This window comes from Arvicola amphibius, chromosome 1, assembly GCF_903992535.2.
Source record: "Arvicola amphibius chromosome 1, mArvAmp1.2, whole genome shotgun sequence".
Taxonomy (NCBI): domain Eukaryota; kingdom Metazoa; phylum Chordata; class Mammalia; order Rodentia; family Cricetidae; genus Arvicola; species Arvicola amphibius.
In genome coordinates, this window is record NC_052047.1 from 111,011,254 (window position 1) to 111,033,454 (window position 22,201).

The 22,201-nt window shown below is 47.5% G+C and overlaps 1 protein-coding gene across 6 annotated transcripts in view; it reads right to left on the minus strand.

The window, feature by feature from the left end:
• Positions 1 to 2,927: 2,927 nt before the first annotated feature.
• Dennd2b (DENN domain containing 2B) overlaps positions 2,928 to 22,201 on the minus strand; it is a 102,887-nt gene continuing 83,613 nt past the window's right edge. For 5 of the 6 annotated variants that reach the window (XM_038322954.2, XM_038322962.2, XM_038322936.2 and 2 more), the window contains 12 exons: positions 21,685 to 21,869; positions 20,818 to 20,927; positions 20,522 to 20,591; positions 17,213 to 17,290; positions 16,572 to 16,712; positions 12,544 to 12,692; positions 8,056 to 8,233; positions 7,781 to 7,822; positions 6,688 to 6,799; positions 5,559 to 5,798; positions 4,096 to 4,182; positions 2,928 to 3,648 (listed from right to left, as the gene is read on the minus strand). In XM_038322954.2, the coding sequence (XP_038178882.1) occupies positions 3,614 to 3,648; positions 4,096 to 4,182; positions 5,559 to 5,798; positions 6,688 to 6,799; positions 7,781 to 7,822; positions 8,056 to 8,233; positions 12,544 to 12,692; positions 16,572 to 16,712; positions 17,213 to 17,290; positions 20,522 to 20,591; positions 20,818 to 20,927; positions 21,685 to 21,869 (1,427 nt within the window). In that variant the 3' untranslated portion in view covers positions 2,928 to 3,613. Of the gene's footprint in view, positions 3,649 to 4,095; positions 4,183 to 5,558; positions 5,799 to 6,687; positions 6,800 to 7,780; positions 7,823 to 8,055; positions 8,280 to 12,543; positions 12,693 to 16,571; positions 16,713 to 17,212; positions 17,291 to 20,521; positions 20,592 to 20,817; positions 20,928 to 21,684; positions 21,870 to 22,201 lie in introns of those variants that run through there. The other variant, XR_005284673.1, reaches the window with a different exon arrangement.

The following is a 22,201-nucleotide window of genomic DNA, read 5'->3' on the forward strand; positions in this document are numbered from 1 at the left end:
CTAAGCCATCTCTCCAATCCCACATAATAAATCTTAAAGCCATGAAGGTCTTCAAAAACTGACCTGATTGGTGGCTTGAGTTCCACGCCTGGCTTCCCACAAGTTTTTAGTCTGAAAATACACTGAGAGCTGCTCTGAAACATTGTATCCTTAGCAGTGAGGGGCCATAAGCATTGGTAGAAAGGTCACTAAGGTAAGGTATGTTATAGAAGTGTCACCTGGTGGTGGCAGGCACGCCTTTAGTCCCAGCACTTGGGAAGCAGAAACAGGTGGTTCTCTTAAGTTCAAAGCCAGCCTGGTCTACAAGAGCTAGTTCCAGGACAGACTGCAAAACTACAGAGAAACTTGGGGAAAAAATTAGTGAAGATCATAAGACAAGGGAGAGAGCAGGTAAAACTAGAATATTTCTGACTGCAATGATATTTAAAGGCCAAAGTTCCTCTGGTTCTTTTGGTAGGAATCCTAAGAATGCAAGGATCTGTAACTTGAACAGTGCAGGGGATTGTACCTAGCTAGCACTCTATCACTTAAGTTAGACTTAAATTGTTGTGTTTACTGCTGATCGCATTCTGACGCTCCCTAAGACTGCTAATAAAATTTGCTTTTAATCCAAGGGCGGAGGTAGCTGCGAGCTGACCAAAATTAGCCACAGAAGTTTTTGAGTACAGACAGTGCGGCGGGGCTTCGAGAGGAGCCATAGTGGGGTGGTCACTGACGGCTTCACCGCTGCTTCTCAGATCGGATTCCCTAACTTGTTAACACTTGGATAAATGTCTCATTGGTCCTCAAGCAGAAAGCTCCAGATAACTAATGGTGAGACTACTACATTTTAGAAGCTGACATACATTTCAGGAGACAGGACAACCAAGGGCCTCCTCCCAAAGCCCAGTTTTGATCTTCAGATGGTCTCATGTAGCCCAGGCTAGCCTATAATTCATTATGTACCCAAGAATTCATCTCAGGTGTATGTCAGTGTGCCTGGCTAACCAAGAGCCTTAAGGCAATAAAGAGCTGTATGTGGTGGTGTGTGGTTATGATTAAGGGTTTTGAAATAAGTTCCTCCACCATTCATGAAAAAAGCCAGGTGTGATGGTAAATGCTTGTAATCCCAGCACTGGGGAGGTAGAGACGAGGATTCACTGGGCTCACTGATCCGTCAGCCTTGACAAATCAGCAAGCTTCAGGTTCAGTGACACTTGTTCATTTCAAAACCCTTAGTGACATCTATTCAGTAGGATCTGTGACATAGTATTTGTGTAACCATCACATTTCACAGTAATTCTGTTAGGCATGTGGCTTCATTGTTATCAACAGCTTTTTTATTACAGTAAGATAATTTATATAGGTCGTGTTAGCTATGAGTTTTGTGTTGATAGTAATGTTGCTGTTAAGAGCTGGGCAGTGGTGGCAAGTTTGAGACCAGCCTGATCTATAGAGCAAGTTCCAGGACAATCGGGACTATTACACAGAGAAACTCTTGGGGGGGGGGGCGGGTACTGGAGGGGGATTTGACCTGATATGATAGGATTGAGAATCCTTGAAATCCAGCAGAGCCTGGAAAGCCTTCAATTTTCCATCAGCTTTCCCCGCTCCCCCAGGCAGACTTGCTGCGATATGGGGATTTTTGAATTAAGGTGAGTGCCAGGCGGTGGTGGCACACACCTTTAATCCCAGCACTTGGGAGGGCAGAGGCAGGCGGATCTCTGAGTTCAGGACAGGCTCCAAAGTCCAAAAAACCTGTCTTGCAAAACAAGAAAAAAATTACGATGAGTGCTTCAGCTCTTAAGTTACGCTTTGCCAACATGTGTATCTGTTGTGATCACATGATCCTTGTGAGCCACCGTGTATGTACTGGGAATTGAACCAGAATCCTCTGAAGAAAGAACAGCCAGTGCTCTTACCGAGTCATTACTCCAGCATCAAAATGCGCTATATTTTCAGAAGGATAAAAGTTTGAAAACTTTGGGAAAGTTTCCACTTCCAGTTTGCAGTCTGATTATATATGTCTGGAGGTTCTTTGGGTACACATCAAAGGAGGAGGAAATATGAATGGGGGCAGGCAGACAAAGCAAAAGCACCTTTGCGGAACTGGGTGTCTTTCCTAAGGAATTTACTCCCAGGCTGAGCTAACTGCTGAGTGCTGGAGGGGACTGCACCCAGCTCAGAATTTTCTTGTTATACGCTCTTGGCCTCATTTGGAAACCCACAATCCTTTCTTGACACAAAGCCAACTATGTAGGAGGCTTTTCCAGAAGATAATTTTGTCTTCCCAGAAGACAAGCCCTCTACATATTTTCTAAAGCAAGTACAGGCATATCCATGGACAGGCTGGGGCCTTGCACAGGCATCAGTGGAAAAGAGGGTGAGGATGGAAAGAAACCCATGATGGGATTATCTAGTTTAAGTAGGTTAGGATATGAGGACAGGAACAAACCCTTACCTCAGGAGTTTTCAAGGTCTACTCTACAAAGGCCTTGATGGGTAGGAAACCTTTGTTCTTCCCTAGAATATAGCTGAACTTTTTGAGTGCATACTTAGGAGTCTAATGGGAGGAACTTCAGAGTGACACGGAGGAGTCATTGGCAGTGGGTGAGGGTTCAGTCAGCCCAGTGTTAATAGTACTTGGGCTGCAGTCCACTGAAGTCAGGCTACCCAATAATGTCACTTAATTTTGAAACTTACGGGCAAAGAGCATTCTTTCCATAATTGGAAACACCCAAGTGAGCAGCTGACTGCCAGAGAAGGAAGCTGAAGGAGGACAGTGACAGGTGTCTTCTACTTTGAGGACTCGTGTTCAGGGATGGCCAGCAGCCCACATGAAATTAACCCCTTTACTAACTGCCCAGCTACCTGAAGGACACCATTTCATCCAGATTTACCTGTGCTTGGAGAGAACTCTAGATAATGAAACCAGAGAACACGTGGACTCTTAGGCACACATGGATGCGCAGTTTATTGAGAACATCTGTGGATGATGGAAGGAGGAATGCCCTGTACCGCATCATGGCCACCACTGACTGGGAGCTGCGCTCCAATAACTCACGGACCATGTCAGAGGGTGGAAGGAACGAGAGAGGACCAGGCCCAAGTACCTGGCTCCACATTGCAAGTAGGGGCAGAGTGGTCCTTGCCTTTCAGAAACAGAGGCTTGGGAGATAGGGAACTACTAAGAAGAAGAAAAAAATAGAAACTCTAGAATTTAAAAACAATGAAAACAGTCTTGTACATAATTAAGACAGCACCTGCTCTCCAGGGCCTGAGACTGGCAGCAGGGGGCTCGGGCAGGCAGGCCAGAAGCCTTCAGGAAACAGTGGTTTGGCTGAGACAGCTGCACCCAGCAAGACTCCATCCATGCTAGGGCAAGGCAGGAAAGCACCCGGCCCTTTGGAAATATACAAATATTTACCAGATTCTCTTTGCTTGTTACAAAGACAGTTATGAAAGCTTACAGCAGATTATTTACAAACAGTATCCTGGATATGGTGAAGGCAGAGGTGAACTGGCTTGGAGGTGGGGTCTGTAGGGGCAGAGTGGCCACAGCAGCCTACAGGGTCCCAGACTAGGTCCTCTCACCAGGCTCTGCAAACACTAGACTCTGCAATGGGAAAGGTATTTAATTCTTCTTGTGGAGGAACTTCATCTTGTTGCCTGTGGGCCAGAGAGGGCAAAGGTGAGGATGTTTCATGGTACCCTTCCAACCTCCATGCTTTTACCTCGCCTCCCTCCCTCTCCTTGCAGAACTAATTAGAAAGACTTGGGTGACAGCTCTGGCAGGGTTGGGAAAACACGACTCAGGACACTGAAATCAGTCACTGTGTGACTTTGAGCAAAACCTGCAACTCTGGCTTTGGTTTCCTTTTAAAAAGATCTGGTACAGTCCTGATATCACCCTGGCTGAGCTCCCTGAAGGACTGGGGCTTTGCAGAACTGGCACTCTTGACATTACAAGAACAAAGATGACTATCACTCATGGCTCACATGTGAATACCAGGAAGGAATATACTAAAAAAAGAACTGATTTAACGGGTGCACAGATTTACGGTATTTTAGGGGACAGCTCCCCTTAACCATCTCCATCAGTAACAAGTAACTTACCCAAGCCACGGAGAAACTTGTTCATCCCGCTCTGCTCAGTGTCGGGGAGCTCTTCCAGATACTGCTCCACTCGCTGCTCAAAGAGGCCTGAGACAGGTGAACAGCAGATAGAGGGAAATAAAGAACAGCGGAGACACGAATGTATGATGAACCACGCAGCACAGGTGCAGAAGGGAAAAGGCGAACATCTAGTCTAATAGTTGGTGGGAGCACTGTATGCAAACCCTGACTGGGCATTACAGTGACTACTAGTGACACATCTCACAGGTGTTCACTGCTGAGAGCAAGTCTTCACAGCCCGACTCCCCCTGCTGCCTATGCCTGATATGCACTGTAGTGAGGCTGCTCTGTGCTTCAGGATGTCCCTGTGTGGAGACCTCTTCCTTTTAGGTTGATCCACCATGCTATTCCAAAAAGCTCTGTTCAGCTAAATGGTTAGCAGGAGTGTGTGTGAGGGGGACAACAGCTTAGGTGTAAAGCTCTTGATGATGTAAAGAAGACCAGTGTGCTGGTATAATATTCATAGGCAGGGTAACTAGCAGCGGGAAATGGAACCACCAGCAATCCAAGGCAGATGGCCCAGTCTTTTCCAAGGGACTTCCCAACTCCTGGGTCCTCAGAAGCCCCCAGACTGCTCAGTCTGGTCCCTTTCCAGGAATAAATACGTGAAGACAGGATGGGCCACCAATACCTGCCACTCTCAACTGGAGATGCATTCCCACCTGTGTTTTGTTTGCCTTTTTGTTATTGTTTTGTTTTTATTGTTTTATTTGAGACAGGGACTTACTATGTAGATCTTGGCTGACCTCCAACTCACAGACATTTGTCTGCCTCTGCCTCTAAAGTGCTGGGATTAAACATCTGTGCCAATGCCTGCCTATTTTTTTTCTTTTGAGATGTTGCAAGCAGCCCACACTGGCCCCAAACTCAATTCATAGCTGAAGAGGACCTTGAACTCTTGCCTCCACCTCTCAAGTACTAGGATTCCTGACATGGCTACCACATGTTTTGTGAAGGTTTACTGGGACAAAAAGTACAGAGCTCCAAGTCATTGTAGTATTGCACATCTGTAACCCCCAAATAGGAGAGCCTGAGAAGAAAGATTCCCTAGGGTTCCAGGCCAGCCAGGTTATAGCCAGGGTCCTTTCTCAAAAACAACAATAACAACAACGAAATAGACAGTGGTGGTGCACTTAAAATCCCAGCACTTGGGAGGCAGAAGTAGGCAGATCTCTGAGTTCAATGCCAGCCTCGTCTACAGAATGAGTTCCAGGACAGCCAGAGCTATACAGAGAAACCCTGTCTCAAAAACCCAAATTAATAAATAAAAAGAACTAATGTACAAGTTTCTATCAGAAGAAAAGGGCAGTTAAGAGGTCTGGCCCTGGATGCCCTGCAAGGCCTAGTTATACTGAATTCTGAAACAGGCCTACAGCATCCCACCCCAGTCCCTATGGCCTTACCCTTTGCCCGGCACTTTCTTAGCTCCCTATCTTGGATGAAGCCAGCAAACATCTGAGACTCCATAAAAACCTCAAGAAAACGGCGGATGCTTTTGGAGGCCACAGACTTGCGGAAGGCCTCTCGCTGAAAGGCCCTTTCCCCCTTCTCACTGTGTGTCAGGAAGAGGGAGTAGTGCCCCACAGTCTCCACAAAGAACCGGATAAACACTTCCGACACCAGTCCATTGAGGGTATTACATTCTAGAAAAGAAAAGAAAAATCACTGATATTTAGTTCAAGAGCCTAAAAGACCATACCTGATCTCTTTTAGTCCCTTCCCAACAAACTTCTAGCGAACACACACAGTGTCCTTAGACCATCTTTGTGCTCAAGGGCTGTTGTTACCTCATGGGCTCATGAGCTCCTGGAGGTCAGAAACTGCTCTAAATATAGAGGTTGACATATACAGGGACTGGAGAGATGGCTCAGAGGTTAATAAAGAGGTTTGCTCTTCCAGAGGTCCTGAGTTCAATTCCCACCACATGGTGGCTCACAACCATCTATAATGAGATCTGGTGCCCTCTTATGGCCTGCAAGCACACATGCAGGTAGAACACTGTATATATAATAAATAAATAATCTAAAAAAAAAAAAGAAGTTGACAAATACTTCCTGGAAACTGGTGACCAAATCACTACCTTTTCCACATCTCTCACACAAATGAGGAAGGTCCCTACACCTCCTTCAATGGCTTGAAACAAGGCCCAAGAAAACTGATTCATTTCCTGTCAGCAAGAAGTCTGTAGTGTCATGTCTTGGGGCAGAAAAGGCACTAGGCCTAATTAGAGGGACCCAGTTCTTACACCTAAGCTTTATGAGCCAGAAAGAAGCCAGTGCAAGCCGGGCGGCGGTGGCGCACGCCTTTAATCCCAGCACTCGGGAGGCAGAGGCAGGCGGATCTCTGTGAGTTCGAGACCAGCCTGGTCTACAAGAGCTAGCTCCAGGACAGGCTCTAAAAGCTGCAGAGAAACCCTGTCTCGAAAAACCAAAAAAAAAAAAAAAAAAAAAAAAAAAAAGAAGAAGCCAGTGCATAGTATAGGGTCCCAGGCCTGTGAAGCCCAGACTCAGAACAGAAGGGTTCTGCCTTTACCATCATCAGAGTCACTGTCAGAATCCTGGGAGATCAGTTCGTTCTTCCTCTCCAGAGCCTGCTCCAGAGCGGCTTGTAACTTCCTAGGTAACAACGTGTCTTCATCATCCATCTGCAGAAGGAAGACAGCAAGGATGACCACAGCTCACACTGATGAGCACTGACTGTGTGTTAGCTCAGAAAGGTAACCTCACTTCTAGTAGAACTGACATTGTTGTCCTCTCCATTTTATGATGAGGGCACTGAAACATAGAAATCTTCACACAGTTTAAAGAGCAGCCAATTCACTGCACACTGTGGCTTGGACCAACCACAAATTCCTACTCCATCTCCGTGATTCTTCTACTCTGCCCCAGGTGGGAAGTAAAGTGAACTTGGAGCAGGAATTGGCCTAGCCTGTCTCCCAGGTCTGAGCCTGGGCTACTGCTCCCTACTCTATATTCTGGTGACGTGGCTGTATCTCGGTGCTTTACACTCAGCAGTCCTAAGCTCTGTCGAGCGTAGTAAACTGTTCCCAGAGGGGACATGGTAGGTTATGTTCCTTTGTGGAGAGCAAAGAAGATTCCATGACTAACAAAGACAATGACTGTAAACCTTTATATTACAAAGCCCATTTCTGTAGTGTTTATACTCCCCAGAATATCTCTAGAGATGTTATCTGATAAAAGCACTGGCTCAGAGAAATTTGGAGACCTGTTTTCTATTTCTAGATCATGTGCTCAAACACACAGACCCTACCTCAAAAGAAAATAAAAGTTCACATGACCCACAAAACCTACAGGTGAGTCTTTGAACTTTCAGGTCCTATTCTTTGCATATTGCTATCCAGAAACCCTGGGTGTGGTGATATATAGCTGTAATCCTGGCACTCATGAGGAGAATCATCACCAATTTCAGAACAGTCAGAGTTGCATAGTGAAAAACCAACAAAAACTAGAAAGACAGATCCCACTGAGGTTAAGTCTCCACCCCATCTATTCTGTAAGTTTGAAATCAGAGCTCAAAAAGCAGGTTGGTTGGTGACTGAGTGTTTAGTACCTGTGTGCCTGCCTGCACTAGGGAAGACCCAGGTTCTGCAGTGTGCTGCTCTTACCTGTCGGATGAATCGGTCAGATCCCAGATTCACCATCAGTGCCTGAGAAAGAGTCAGAGGTAGTGGATCAGGGACTGGGTCTTGTAATGCCCTTTGCCAGGCCTCCAGACCTCCCAGGTTCCCAGAGACAGATGACAGGAAAGAAGCAGCCAGAGATAAACCTCCCAAAAGAAAGGACAGAAGCTGTCTGAAGACCAGAGGCCTGAGGTAAGTAGATCCCAACAGCCTTTTTCTTTTCCTCCCCTGGCCCCCAGCTGGCTCCCCAGGTGGCCTACCTCTTCCACAGGAAGCTCCTTTAGTTTGGGAAGGGAGCTGGAGAGCAGGCCAACCAGGAAAGGGGTGGGACAGCAGACAATGTCAATCATGGAGGCTGGGAGGACAGGAATGAAGGTGTGCTGCCAGGAGAAGGGGTAGAGCAAGGCCACCACCGCGTGAGAGCAGCTGGACAGGGTACTGATGGACAGACAGAGAGACAGGGCACCTGAGCCCAGGCCTGCACCTAAGCCCAGGGCCAACACCTTTAGGAAAGGATAGTTAGAAACTAGGGGTTAGGACATCCTTTGATGTGCTGCACTTTTGGGGACTCTACCAAGAAACAGCCCTGAAGGCATGCAAGCAGCACACTTGAACATACAAAGGATTCTGCAGGCATATGTGTTTGGGTCTCACACACACACGCATGCACACTCACTCCGGATGTATTGACAGGACTGAACTAGTGGGAGTGTCAGGCTAGAAAGAACAAAGGGTAAGTCGGTAGGAGCTTATCATGAAGCTACAGTGTGCAGGAGCTGGAAGGTCCTGCACAAATCCCTCAATCTGCTTCTCCTTTCACAGCTGTGGTCAGTTTGGTCCTGAGCAGCAACCAGTACTCAACCGGTTTTCCCTTCTTCTAGCTCAGTACTGCTCTGCCCTCTGGCCTTCTATTCTTTTCTCTTTAGTTGATAACAATAATTTAATTGAGGGGGAGTGCAGAAATCGGAAGGTGTGTGGTGGCCTATACCATTCTTAGGAATGGAAAGTGCCACCCTTCTTTCAGGTCTCACTGAGGTCATCCCCTTCTTGTCCTGGAGGGGGCTCCAAACCTCCAGACCTAATAACCAAAGAGAAAGTGGGAGGACAATCACAGTGGTGCAATCCTAAAGTCCACAGGCAAAATTGAGTACACATACCCAACGTGTGCAGAGGCCCAATGTGGGATGCCAGTAAACACAATAGAACCCGTATGTCAGGTAAAAAGCCAAAGGACCTCTAAATAAACTCGGTGCTATAACAAGCACTTAAAAGCTGCTAGCTAGGCGCTTATGACCAATGATTACTTGAACCCAAGAGATTGAAACCTGCTTGGACAGCACAGCAAGACCTCTATTTAAAGAAAAGACCTTCCTCTTACCTATATTACAGATGAGGACACAAAGGCGTGGAGACAGCAAATATTAAACCTGACTTTGCTTTTGCATCAGTGGGCTTCACATATCATCCAGAAAAGCCTGGGAAACTGGGGCAGGAAGACTGTGAGCTTCAGGCCAGCTCGAGCTACATATCATAGCAAGTTTGAGATCATTCCTGGTTATGTTGTGAAGCCTACCCCATGTCCCCAAAGTATCTGGGTCCTCCCTCAGGTGCTGTAGCTATAGCATGGATTCACACTTTTATACCTAATACGCCAATGGAGAGAAAACCTGGGACCTATCTATAACAAAAACCAACCCCTGCTCCTTTTCTCTAAGGACTCTAGATAGTTGCAGGACCCTTGTGACTAACCTGTTACCCATTGGGCATCTAAAATACTGCTAGGCTTGGAGACCTGACTCTGAAAGCCATTCTCCTGAGGACAGCAAAAAGTAATCTGGGAAAGATCTGGAAAAGGGCTGCGGGTCAAGGGGCACACTGATCTCCACAATCCTCTCCAATGTGCCAAGGGGTATGGAGGGGAGGTAGAAGGTGTTGTAAAACCTCTATAGAGCCAACCAACACCGACAGAAAGACCACCATCAAAAAAAAAAAAAAAAGACTTATGAAAAAACCTAAAAGGAGAGAGGCTTAGGCTGTGCTGGAGCCACTACAGTTCTAGTCCACGGTCCACAGTCCACTGCAGAGCCACCCACCCTCCCCCTCCAGTCAGACAGACTCCCATGAAAAGGACAGCTTTTTCTAATACCCAAGACTGATAAAACTTGAATACCAAGTGAAAAAAAAAGGACTCTGGGGTATTTTCCTTCTGGAATGTGCTTAGAGGCAGCTGCAACCATAGGAGACAATAGTTGTATTCAATAGTCTTACAGGAGCTGGACTGTGGTGTGGGCAGAAAAAAAGGTTCGGCCTGGAGTAGGAGGAATGTGGGTGTGGGTGTCTGTGTGACACCTTCTGGAAAGGAAAACTCAGGATTAGGCACTGTCAGGGATCACTCCACTCTGGCCAGGCGATGACGGGCAGAATACCACAGCTGCCACTCGTGGCTTGTCTCAGCTGCCAGAAACGGAAACACCTAGAGCAGTGAGTAGTTCTTAACCTTCCTAATGCGGAGCCCCTTTAATATAGCTCCTTGTGTTGTGGTAACCTCTAACCATAAAATTATTTTTGTTGCAACTTCATAACTGTAATTTTGCTATATTATGAATACTAATGTAAGTATCTGTGTTTTGTGATGGTCTTAGGAGACCCTTGTAAGGGTCACTGCACTCACAAAGGGGTTGCGACCTACAGGCTGAGAACCACTGACCTAGACTGTGGGACACAGAGTTCCACGGTTGTGGAAGAATATGAGAGAGGTAGTCTTTGTTTTTTTTAATTTATATTAGATTTATTCATTTTACATGTGTTTTTCTTGCATATACGAATGTGCACCATGTGCATGGTTGGTGCCTGCAGGGGTCAGAAAGGGACATTAGATCTTCTAGAACTGGAGTTATGAATAGTTGGGAACCACCATGTGGGTGCTGAACCCAGGTCCTCTGCAAGAGCTGCAAGTGCTCTTAACCACTGAACCATGTCTCCAGCCTCAGTAGTCTTCATTTCTAAACTCTCACAGTCCCTGGAAAAGCAGGCAGCTCAGCTAGGTGATGGAGGAGAGTTATCTGTCTATGTTTCTTTCACTGGTTAATTAATAAAGAAAACTGCCTTGGCCCTTTAAGAGACAGAAAATTAGGTAGGTGGAGTAGACAGAACAGAATTGTGGGAACAAGGAAGTAGAGTTGGGGAGACGCTTCAGGCAGTCGCCATAGGAGTCTCCATGCTGCTCCTCTCCGAGATGGACGCAGGTTAAGATCTCTCCTGGTAAGCCACACCTCGTGGTGCTACCCAGATTACTAAATATGGGTTAAAGGAAGATGTGAGAATTAACCAATAAGAGGCTGAAACTATGGGCCAGGCAGTGTTTTAAAAGAATACAGTTTCCGTGTAATTATTTTGGGTAAAGCTAGCCGGGTGGCGGGACACAGCCCGCCGCTTCTTTCTACAGCTAGGGAGGATGGCACCCACCTATAACATCAACACTCATGAATGAAGTAGGAAGATTGCAAGTTCAAGGCCAGCCTGTGCTACACAGTGGGATCCTGTCTCCAAATAGCAACTACCAAAGAAAGTCAACCATTCTAGTTTTTCCTTCTCCTTTCCCTGAGCTGAGCACTGGCCTGGGTTCCTGCACCATTGCCTGACTGAGCAATTAGGAGATTATTCTTCTTAACTATCTCCTCATGCATACAGAAGGAAGTACACCAGGGATTTGGTACTTACTAGAGGACAAGTCAGCAAGAATTTTTGCTGCCCTCTTCTTAGCACCCGACACAAGGCACAGAATACAGCATGCAGCGTACTAGCTAAGTGACAGAACAAATGCCATGCTAGAGAAATCACTGCTGTGGCTTCTTGGTTGAGTCTTTGACAGAATAAATGATGAGGTATCACCACAGCATCCCACCCTCTCCCTGCAGACCCACCCTACATAGTCAATCACAGCATCCCACCCTCTCCCTGCAGACCCACCCTACAGAGTCTTAAACAACCACCTCTGCTGGTGAGAAATCTTATTTTTTTTTTCTTCCTAGATGCCTCAGGTCCAGTGATCATCACTTCTACCTCTCCCTATGGTCACAAACAGATATCTACCTCTAAAATTCAAAGTGCCTATCTGCTGGACCAAGTCTTATGACCCATCCAGTTCTTAGCCTTCCTAAACCAGCTGCCCCAGCTCCTCATATTGCCACCAGTCTCTGAAGTTCCTCTCTCTCCTGTCAAAAAGACTATAACCTCTACCCTACCCATACTCCCATGTCCCCATCTTGTCCTTCTCCACAGCTCCCTGGAACCAGCCTTGGATGATTCTGACACTACTCCAAGGTTCCTTCAGCCAGCCTCCCACAGAGCAGCTTAGCAGCCCTCACACAGAAGCACCTTCTGGAGTCCATCACCCCTAACCTTGGCATCCTGCAAAGGCAGGTTGGCTGGAGTTGCTTGCCACTTACCATCTCTATACAATTGTTCCTGCACCTGTACATACATGGCTGTTGCATAGAGAGTATCACTTTTCTTCCTCAGGCAAAGTCCTCAATTGGGTTCTCAATCCTCCCTTCTCTGTTCACAGGTTTGCTAACCTTTCTTTATATGATCTTCATCTCAACACGCACATGCACACACATGCGTGCATAAGCAAGCACTCCATTACCACATGCATGGCATACACCAAGTTTTGTAAAGATGTGCTGAATTCATTAATGGGTATACCACCACCCCATCCTTCTCCTTCCTTACCCTTTGGGTCCTACCTGAGCTTGTCTGCTACAAAAATGACTCTGCGCTCCAACAGCAATGAGGCAAAGATTCGGATAAGCTGGCGCACACTGAGGCAGGTGAAAAGGCACTCGAAGTCCACATGCTCCAGTCGGGAGTCCATGGGCCGCCGCAGCTCTAACACCTGTATGAAAGGGAAGGCAGTGGCAGAAGCCACTAGGTGAGAGCCCGAGATTGCACACAGCTGTTGGCTGCTTTCCTTTCTTCCAAGGTTCTCCAACCACCTCATGATGCAGGAGACCCAGTCTCCCCTTCCCTTGGACTCTAGCTCTGCCCCTACAGTGAGGGCTGAGTGTAAAGATGGGAAGGCTCTAGCCAACAGGGGCTGAGGGACCAGATACAGGCTCTGAGGAGAGCAGGGACAGCTAACTGCTCCCATGGATAAGGAGAACCAGGGAGTCACACAGCCCCATTTGCATGAGTCTTCTGCCCCGTTCCTTCAGCATGCTGATCAGACCCCACAATCGACTACTGCTCTCTAGGCCATAGGAAGAGTGCAGTCTTGGACCTAGGGACTCTGGCCTCAGCCATCTCTGAGGAGGCAATGCTGTTGTCCTTGTTGCCATATCCCTTCCCTTTCCTGCTATGATGACTTCCTTCCACAGGCTGTTCTGCCATCCTACCCCTATCTCTACCACCCTAGGCCCTGTGCCAAGGATAAAGAAAGGTCTGACTATTCCTAAAATCTTGCAAGGAAACACAACAGTCTTTATAAAGCCAGGTTGAGCTGTACTCCAAGGACTATTCCAACGTTTGCATGAGAGCTCTCAAAATCCCTTCTCTGGAGGCATGGAGGGGGTACCAAGTGACCCCAGCAGTGACAGGTGGAGGAACATTTGACTCTAAGCATCTGTAGGGCAACAGTGATATTCGGGCTTCCTGAGAATTGGGGTAAGAAATAAATATCCCTTATGTCTTAGGGACTTGTCCCCAGATGTCCCGACTGTTCTTGCTTCAGATCTGCTCCAGTCACACACAGGACCTCATTTCTCTCTGACCTGGGTTTCTTCCAGTCCAGTCCCCTAAGCACTGCTTGGTTTTTTGTTTGTTTGTTTGTTGTCTTTCTTTCTTTCTTTCTTTCTTTCTTTCTTTCTTTCTTTCTTTCTTTCTTCCTTCCTTCCTTCCTTCCTTCCTTCCTTTCCTTCCTTCCTTTTCTATTCTTTTTTTTTTTTTTGAGACAGGGTTTCTCTCTTTAACAACCCTAGCCATCCCAGAACTCACTCGGTAGACCAGACTGGCCTGGAACTCAAAGGGATCTGCCTGCCTCTGCCTCCCAAGTACTGGGATTAAAGGCTTTCACCACCACCGCCTGGCCTTGTTATGTCTTCTTTTCAGATGGAAATAGATATCAGGCAGGAAATAAGGTCCATGACATAATTGTGCGGATATGCCTTCAGCACACACCAGTGAACACTTAGGGTATCCCCTGTATTGTGCTGACCACTAGGTCTCCCTGGGGTTTAATGCCTGTCAAGAAAGGCAGTGTATACAACTCTTGCAGCCTCCTGAATCCCTGTTCATGTTTTTCAGAACTCAAGCGGTAAACACTGAGCTAAGAATTTCTTCACTTACAACAACAAACAGCGCAGCTGGGCAGAGGAGGAGGAAGAGGAAGAAAAGGAAGACATAACAGAACTCTGTAGCCCTGCCTCCTGAGAGCATTCCAAGCAGCCCCAGTAAGTGCTGCTCTCCAGCTTTCAGTCCTCAGCCCCCAGTCCCATGCTGCCACTGCCTCTAGGAACTGGGAATCAGGCAGAAACAGAGTGAGGCAGCCCAAGGCTAGCAGGAGGGCACAGTGAGTATCTGCAAAGGGGACTGGCAGAGCATCTAAGAAGGGAAGCTGGCACCTGCCCACTTCTGGGGTAAAGAGAGTTTGAGGTCAATTATAGCATGAGTGACTTGGAATCTATAAGGAGAAGGAAATGCTGTTCAGGCAAAAACAAGCGGACTTGGGGGATAGGAAGTAACCCAGGTAAGAGAACCATGGAGGCCTAAGAAGTGATTAGAGCAGAACCAAAGAACTCCAGGGCATGCCGTTGGGCTGTCAAAGCAAGGCCAGCAATTCTGCCCCAGATAACACATCAAACTCAAAGTCTCTTATCCTAGGATGTGTAGAGACTCTTAGGAAGATTTCAATAGGTCTGTGCCACTGCCTGCACACTCTGTTCCTTAGGTCAGTCCTCCCACTCTGCAGCAGCTGACTCTTTTCATCTTCTCACCTCTTTCTTAAAAGAAGATGTCACCTTCTTTTCTATTCTGAGGAAAGCAAATCCATGTCATGAGAATCCAGGTCTACAAGCCACCATCTTCCCCACCTCTCTTAAGAGAAGACAGGCTCCATTTAGACTACTAGCTGCACCTTGTAAGTAATGGTTGGTTGTCTCTCCCTCTTCTGTGTTAATGTCTTCATTGAGGGTCAATTCCATCATCATGCAAACCACCATCTTCAATAACACCTTTCTGCACCTCTCACCCTGACCCCACTACCAGCTCCACAGTTACTTTCACCTTCCTTCTTCTCTTCAAAGCCATGCCCTTTGAAGAGCTATGTAAGTGAGCTGTCTCAGCCTTTTACTTCTCCAGCCAGCCCAGCCACCCAGGCTCCATCTGAAGTCTGTTCTTTGTCAGTGCGCCTTGCTGCACCTCAGGAGCATCTGACTGGTCCATTATTCCGTATGCCTTAGGGATCCCTGTCCTTTGGCTTCTCAGCCACTTCCTCTCCTCATGTTCTGTCTTCCAACTTCCAGGTTGGTACCTCTCTACCACAGGGCTGCTACTTGGGGGTCCCTTAGGACTGGGCTTTCATTTCTTCCCTATCTACATACTTTGCTATATCTTCTCGTGGGTGCCTCAAACTTACATTATAAGATAGATCTCTCCTTATCTTTCACAGGCTCCCATCTCAGGACAGGATTCCACCACCCTGTTCCCCAGGCTAAAAAGAAAACTGCAGGTTGGACTTAAGAATCTCTATCACACTTGCGTTGCTAATCTGATTCTCCTCTGCTGCGTTACTACAGTTGTGTCCTAGTTGTCTCCCTGTTTTCACTCCTGCCCATTCTCTGCACAGCAGTCAGAGAATTTAAAGACACACCAGGGTGAATCTTAACCCTCCTTTACATAAGACCCCAAATTCTTCTTCTTCTTCTTTTTTTTTTTTTTTGGTTTGGTTTGGTTTGGTTTTTGGAGACAGAGTTTCTCTGTAGCTTTGGAACCTGCCCTGGAACTGGAACTAGCTCTGTAGACCAGGCTGGCCTTAAACTCACAGAAATCTGCCTGCTTCTACCTCCCAAGTGCTGGATTAGAGATGTGCACCACCACCACCCAGAAAACCCTGAATTCTTAACCTGACCAGGCAGGCACAAGCCCTGAGACTGGGTCCTTGCCTGCCCACCTCGGCCTGGTCACCGTGCTTCTAGTCATCTTCATCTTCTAACAGTGTTTGAGCAGCACTTGCTCTGCTCCAGCTCTTGTCCTGTACCCGTGGCTCCCACACTTGCAACCATCCTCCACCTCTACCCCTTCATTTGGCTACTTTCTATGCATTGCTGAGGCCCCTGGTAAAATGGCACTTTCTTGTGGGAAGGCCTTCTCTGGCCCCTAACCTAAAGCAGACCCCCTGTTATACATTTGCATAGGATCTTGCTCTGCCTCTTACACACACTTAAGAATTAACACCAGGCCCCTTCTGGGTAAGAAACTCCCAGAGAATAGAGTTGTGCCACTCTATCTTCATGACTCATCCAAGCTCTGGCATAATCTCCAGTTGTGAAAGCTCATAATCAATATTTAATAAATGGATAGGGGTACAGTTAATCCAGACAGGTCAGCTAAAGTCCCTAGCAGAAGAGAACTGGGCAATACTTACAGCTCCAGCATTCACATTTTTTTATTCCTAATCAGGGGTACGGACCAGGTAAGCAAGGAAGGGGATGTGTTCTAGCCTCCTAGAGACTGCAACTCCAGCCCAGGGCCAGAGATGAAAGCAGCATCAGTTCCCTACCTCATTGCCAGCGCCAGGCAGGAATGTCTTCACTTTGATGGTTTTCCCTGGGGCTGGAAAGGGCGACTCCATGAGACTCCTCATAAAGGGGTAGACCAGTGCAGCTGAGATCCCACGGCGGCGCTCCACCTCATCTAGGACCTGTGCCCACCACCAGCGGCCCAAAGAGAAAGAGTGTTGGGAACTGCCTTCCCCACTTCTTTGACTGAGAAGAGGGCAGCCTGGCCTCTGACCAAAAGCCTGGAGACAGGAAAGCTGCCCTGCCAGGATCTTTGTACCCTTCCTGTTTCTCTTGGCTCTTAGTGACCATTCAGTTCCCTCATTGGCCCCGCTTTAGTCCCCAAGAAGGGAACAGCAGGGCAAAAGAAAGAGCACCTGTGAGACAGCTTCCTGGGCACTCCTGGCTTCCCCAAGAGCTACAGCCCTGCCCATGGCCCAGGCTGGGCTGCTACAGAACAGTCACTGTCAACATAGGAGTTGGGGAAATGCCAGCCAGGTAGGCAGTACGCCAGGCTTGGGAATACAAGAATCTGAGAGCCCACTAGTACTTGCTCTGTAGTGTGCTGTCTCACCTAGGCTAGCTGCAGATACTCCTATGAGAGCCGTCACTGGGGAACCGGGAAGAAGACAGCATTTCTTACCTTGGAGAATAAGCCGAAACAGCCAAGGCGGCTGATGACACAGTACACCTCTGGCAGCCGAGGCCCTTTCCCACTTGGCTGGAGACACGGAGTCAGAAAGACAGGAAGACAGAGAATGCATGAACACATCTGGCTCCTTTTCCTTGGGAACTGAGCACTAAGTACAGTCACTCTAATGAGGATGACTCCAAACATCTTCTGAACTCAACCAGGTCCCCAAAGAAAGGCTGTTATTCCCAGGGAGCAGACCTCATCTGCCCCAACCTCTAAACAGTCTCCATCCTTTATCCCAGGAAAACATAGATAGTGGCGGTCAGAGGTTACAAGGTGATTTGTGGATTTATATCCCTAAAGATGCTACCTAAAAAATGTGATATTAAGATGGACTTGTGTCATTTTTTTTAAAAAGTGTCGTTTTTTAAAAATTTAATTTTTTGACTTATTCATTTTTATTTTATGTGTGTTTTGCCTGCATGTTTACATATGTACCACATGTGTGCCTGGTGATGATGACGGCCAACATCCTCCCCACCATCATGTGGGATACTCTGCAAAATACCCCCTTTCTCCCCCTGATTTGTGCTCAAGGAAAGCAAAATGAAAACAGACAAGAGAAGGGAATGACTCTTTATTAAATGTTTCCTATAAGAGTCCTAGCCACCAGGCGGTGGTGGCACACACCTTTAATCCCAGTGCTCAATAGGCAAACTCTCTTTGAGTTTGAGGCCAGCCTTGTCTACAGAACAAGTTCCAAGACAGGCTCCAAAGCTCCAGAGAAACCCTGTCTCAAAAAACCAAAACCAAAACCAACCAACCAAACAAACAAAAAACCACTACCACCACCACCAAAAAAAAAACAAAACAAAAAAAACCCCCAAAGTTCTAACCTTGGTACTACATACAAAAAGAGTATGAGAGCTGCATTATCACCCAGTTTTACAGCTGAGCTCATGAAGATTAAGCCACTGCCTAAGCTCAAACAAATAGAAGGCAGCAGCCAGGAGTCTGTGCTGTCTTACCTCCAGAGCATGTTGTTTTCTGATAGGAAGGAGGGAAAGGAACACAGAGACACAGGATAGAGGTATGCTATGAAGTGAAAGAGAACAAAAAAGGGGGATTTAAAAGGTGAGTAGTTGAAGAAAGAGACATATACTGTGAGCGCCCTAGGGCTAGAGCCCCACAAGTAGACTAGGGTGAGTCCATTCTCCAGTAAGGAGCTGGCAGGACCCCATGGCTGCCTCTGGGTTCAGATGCCTGGAGTGCCTAGCAAAGCCGTGTGGGGAGGGAGCAGAGCAGCAGGTGCTGGTCCCTCATGCATGCAGGCTGCTAAGCAAATGCAGATGGGGCTATTTCAGGCTCCAAACCTGCTGGCCACGGCCACAGATCTAAAGAGAAGGCAGAATCTGTTTTTGTCCATATTAGGTTTGAAACTTACTCCTCTCTCTTTCCCTCCCCCACTCTCCACCTCCCTTAAAGCCCAAGTGATTAAATCAAGTATGTGGGATTTGGGTTAGAATCATTGTGTCCAATCTGCAGGAATGTCGAGCCAGTGCCAGCCCCCTTGGCATGGACCCAGCCCAGGCCCTCTCTGAGTGCGCCAGGACAAACATGCTCTTCCCTGGGGGCAGCAGGCCTGCTGCAAAAGAGTACAGTTCTGTTCCATCCATGTGCTGGCAAAGGCAGCCTTTGGATCGTTCCTCCCTGGGCCCTGGGGACCCAGGCACAGGCTGGCCTCTGTCTGGCTCTCAGCCTGGCATCTGGACCCCTCCCCTGTTCTTCAGTCCAGCACACTGGACCATGCTCTGTTGGGTTGGGGGAGGTCTAAGAATGCCAGACTGGTGAAAAAGAACTTGAGAATCAGTCTGGCTCTTATTGCTGTGTGACCTTGGGCAAGTCATTCCACCTTGGAGTTCCAATTTCTTAATCTATGCGTCAGAGATAATAATACCCCACAGGCTATCATGCATATTTTAAAGGTAGAGACACAAATCCAGTGAAGCATTTCTCTTGGAAAATCACATAACCTAAGCAAAATTTTACTTTCATAACCCTTCCCTTAAATGCTACAAGTTGGCCTCCTCTACTAGACTACTGTACACTGAGGGTAGGATGTGTGCTGAACTTTTGTTTATATGCTCTCCATCCCTCCTCCCCCGACAGGGTTTCTCTGTGGCTTTGGAGCTGTCCTGGAACTAGCTCTTGTAGACCAGGCTGGCCTCAAATTCACAGAGATCCGCCTGCCTCTGCCTCCCGATTGCTGGGATTAAAGGCGTGCGCCACCACCGCCTGGCTCTTGTTTATATGCTTTTAGCATATGGCCTGGCCTTCAACATTTATACGATGAAAGCTGATGGACGGATGAATGGATGGCCCAGAACAACCCTTTTAGGACTCCTGTCTAGGATCTCCTTCATCCATCCCTAGACTAATATCTGACAATACCTTCTCCTGCTAATGCCTGGAAACCAAAGGACATTGTCAACAACCCATGAATGACTTTAAGAAAAATGAAATGGAAGACAGGCCCTGGTGTCTGTTCTTCCTCTGGCTCTCTGCGGCTCTACCACAATCCCTTTCCCAGGAATGACAAAAACAGAGATTGCTTTGGGAGTAGGGGGAAGGTGTCTATGTTCAGCCAGGGAGTGGTGGCACACGTCTTTAATTCCACTACTCAGGAGGCAGGGGCTAGCGCCTGGACAGTTCCAGGACAGCCAAGGTCACACAAAGAAACCCTGTCTAGAAAAACAAAAACAAACAAAAAAAGGTTACTATTTTCAAAACCCAGTTTCTTTCCCCTAAATTCAAAGTATTTCTCCAAGAATCCCAGAGGAGCTGTGCACCTCTTTCCCTGCTCAGACTGCAGCCCTACCGGACCATGGACAGGGTTCCTCCCTCCCAGTGTCAGGTTGGCCAGATGTTGAGAGAATAAGGGTGTGCTCCACCTACTTAGATAACAAACATAAACTGTGGGTTGACATGATCATAACTAGAGATCAGCAATCTAAGCTGACAATCCAAGAAAAATTCAAAGGAAAGTCCAGAAGCTAAAATGCTATAACGACCAACCAAGGTGAGGCACCCCTTCTATTACTGCATATAATCTTAGATTCCAGGGTCCAATCAGACAGGCTACTCTGAACTCTGCCATCACAGGAGTTATCCCTCAACTGTAAGTACATGAACTAGGGGCAGCTTCAGTAGATCAAAGGCTTTCACATAGGATAATGCTACGGAAGGATTAATAGAGATACACAATGCCCTGGCACTCCCTTGCCCACCAATCTCCGAGGACTGAATGGTCTTACTCACCAATAAGCGCCTACAATAGCCAAAGCGTCTGCTGCCATCTTCTCCAGTCAGCATGAAAGAAAAGGTCTCACTGAAACAGAGAAGAGGAAGAGGTCTGGCATCAAAGAAGTTATGAAGAGAGTTCAGGACACAGTTCCCAAAACAGGGACCGTCATCTCAGGTGTGTGATAAAGACTCAGGTTACTTTAAGAAAGTAGGCCGAGACCAGGACAAGCCCCATTCTATTGTCCACCATTATGAAGGAAAATGAGTCTATGTCCTCTTCCCTCCTATAGCTAGACCAGACCAGACCTCACCTGCTATATTCTGACACAGGAAGCCAGTCCTTGGCATCTGGAAAGCAAAACTGAGGAATAGCTTTGAGCCTTTCTTCTGCCTCCCTCATCTGCTTGGTGGGTCGGTCCAACTGCAGGAAAGAGGATTTGGGGAGAGAATAACTATGAGAGGACAAGGACCCTGCAGGTCGAGGGACTGAGAAGCATCTCCTCCTATGTTCTGGGGCTATGGATGCAAAACAAAATGGACAAGATGCCCATTCTGGTCAGGAGGGTGCCTCAATGAGACGAGCAAAGTGAAGTGAAAGAGAAGTGTGCAAGAAGAAGCTGCACCAGGCCTCTGAGAAGGTCAGAGAGGTGACACCTCTGCTGTTGGGAAGCACAAAGGAGCCATCAGTCAGGTACCAGAGCAGGAAAAGAACACTGCAGACAGGCACGAGCAGAGAGACACCTATGGCCGCTCCGCAGAGTGCTGCTAAGATACAAAGTGGGAGAGAGCAGGGGTTGCCTGCTAGGGAGTAGGAGAAGTTCTTTAGGAGACAACAAAATGCTCTGAAACAGTGTAATTATGACTGTGCAACTCTGAGACCACACTAAAGGATGCTGAACTGCAAACCTGAATGGGTGGATTATCTATTAATAAAGTGACAGAGAGAAGAAGAGCTAGAGAGTGACAGGAGCAACATCTGAGCATGCTTTCTTAGAGCCCTGCAACCATGGGGAGAGAAGCTCTGAGGAAATAATGCCCCTCGCACCAGAAGCCTTGTCTTCTCTCTTAGCTGTGAAGAGGTTAGGGATATGGTGACTGGGGGAGCTAAGAAGGAAGAGGGCTTCTTCTTCCCAGATGGGCCAACAAGCAGAAGAGGCCAGGAAGGCAGGCATGCTCACCTTAGGAAACTGGTAGGAGACTTCAGGGAGGTAGGTGTTCCGAGATGGCTTCTTCTTGAGGGACACAACCACAAAGTACTCAAAGAGCTCCCGTTCCTGCCATTCAAGCAGCTCCAGCTCTAGCGTCCGATAACTGGGTGCACGCTTCAGCATTGACTGGATGTGGACCAAGCGCTGTGTGTGGGCTAAGGAAAGGTCTCACATTAGGAGACAAGCAGGCTGGCCCCTCAAAGACCTCAGCCCCTTCCACCTGACTCAGGGCTCCATCTCTGGATAACCTCTACGTGCACAAATAAATCTTATCTGACTTTTCCCCAAGGTAGGGCTTTGAGATGAGTATTAGTATCTGAGCCTACATAATGACTGTGCTAATGCAAGGAGCTAGTGCGCTGATCTTCCTGGGGTCCCTGGAGGCTGAGTTGGGGCTAACAGAACTGTCTAAGCCAGGCTCACCTTGGGATGTGCCTCGGGATGGCACAGAAGGTATGAACTAGGAAGTAAAGTTTCCACAATGGCT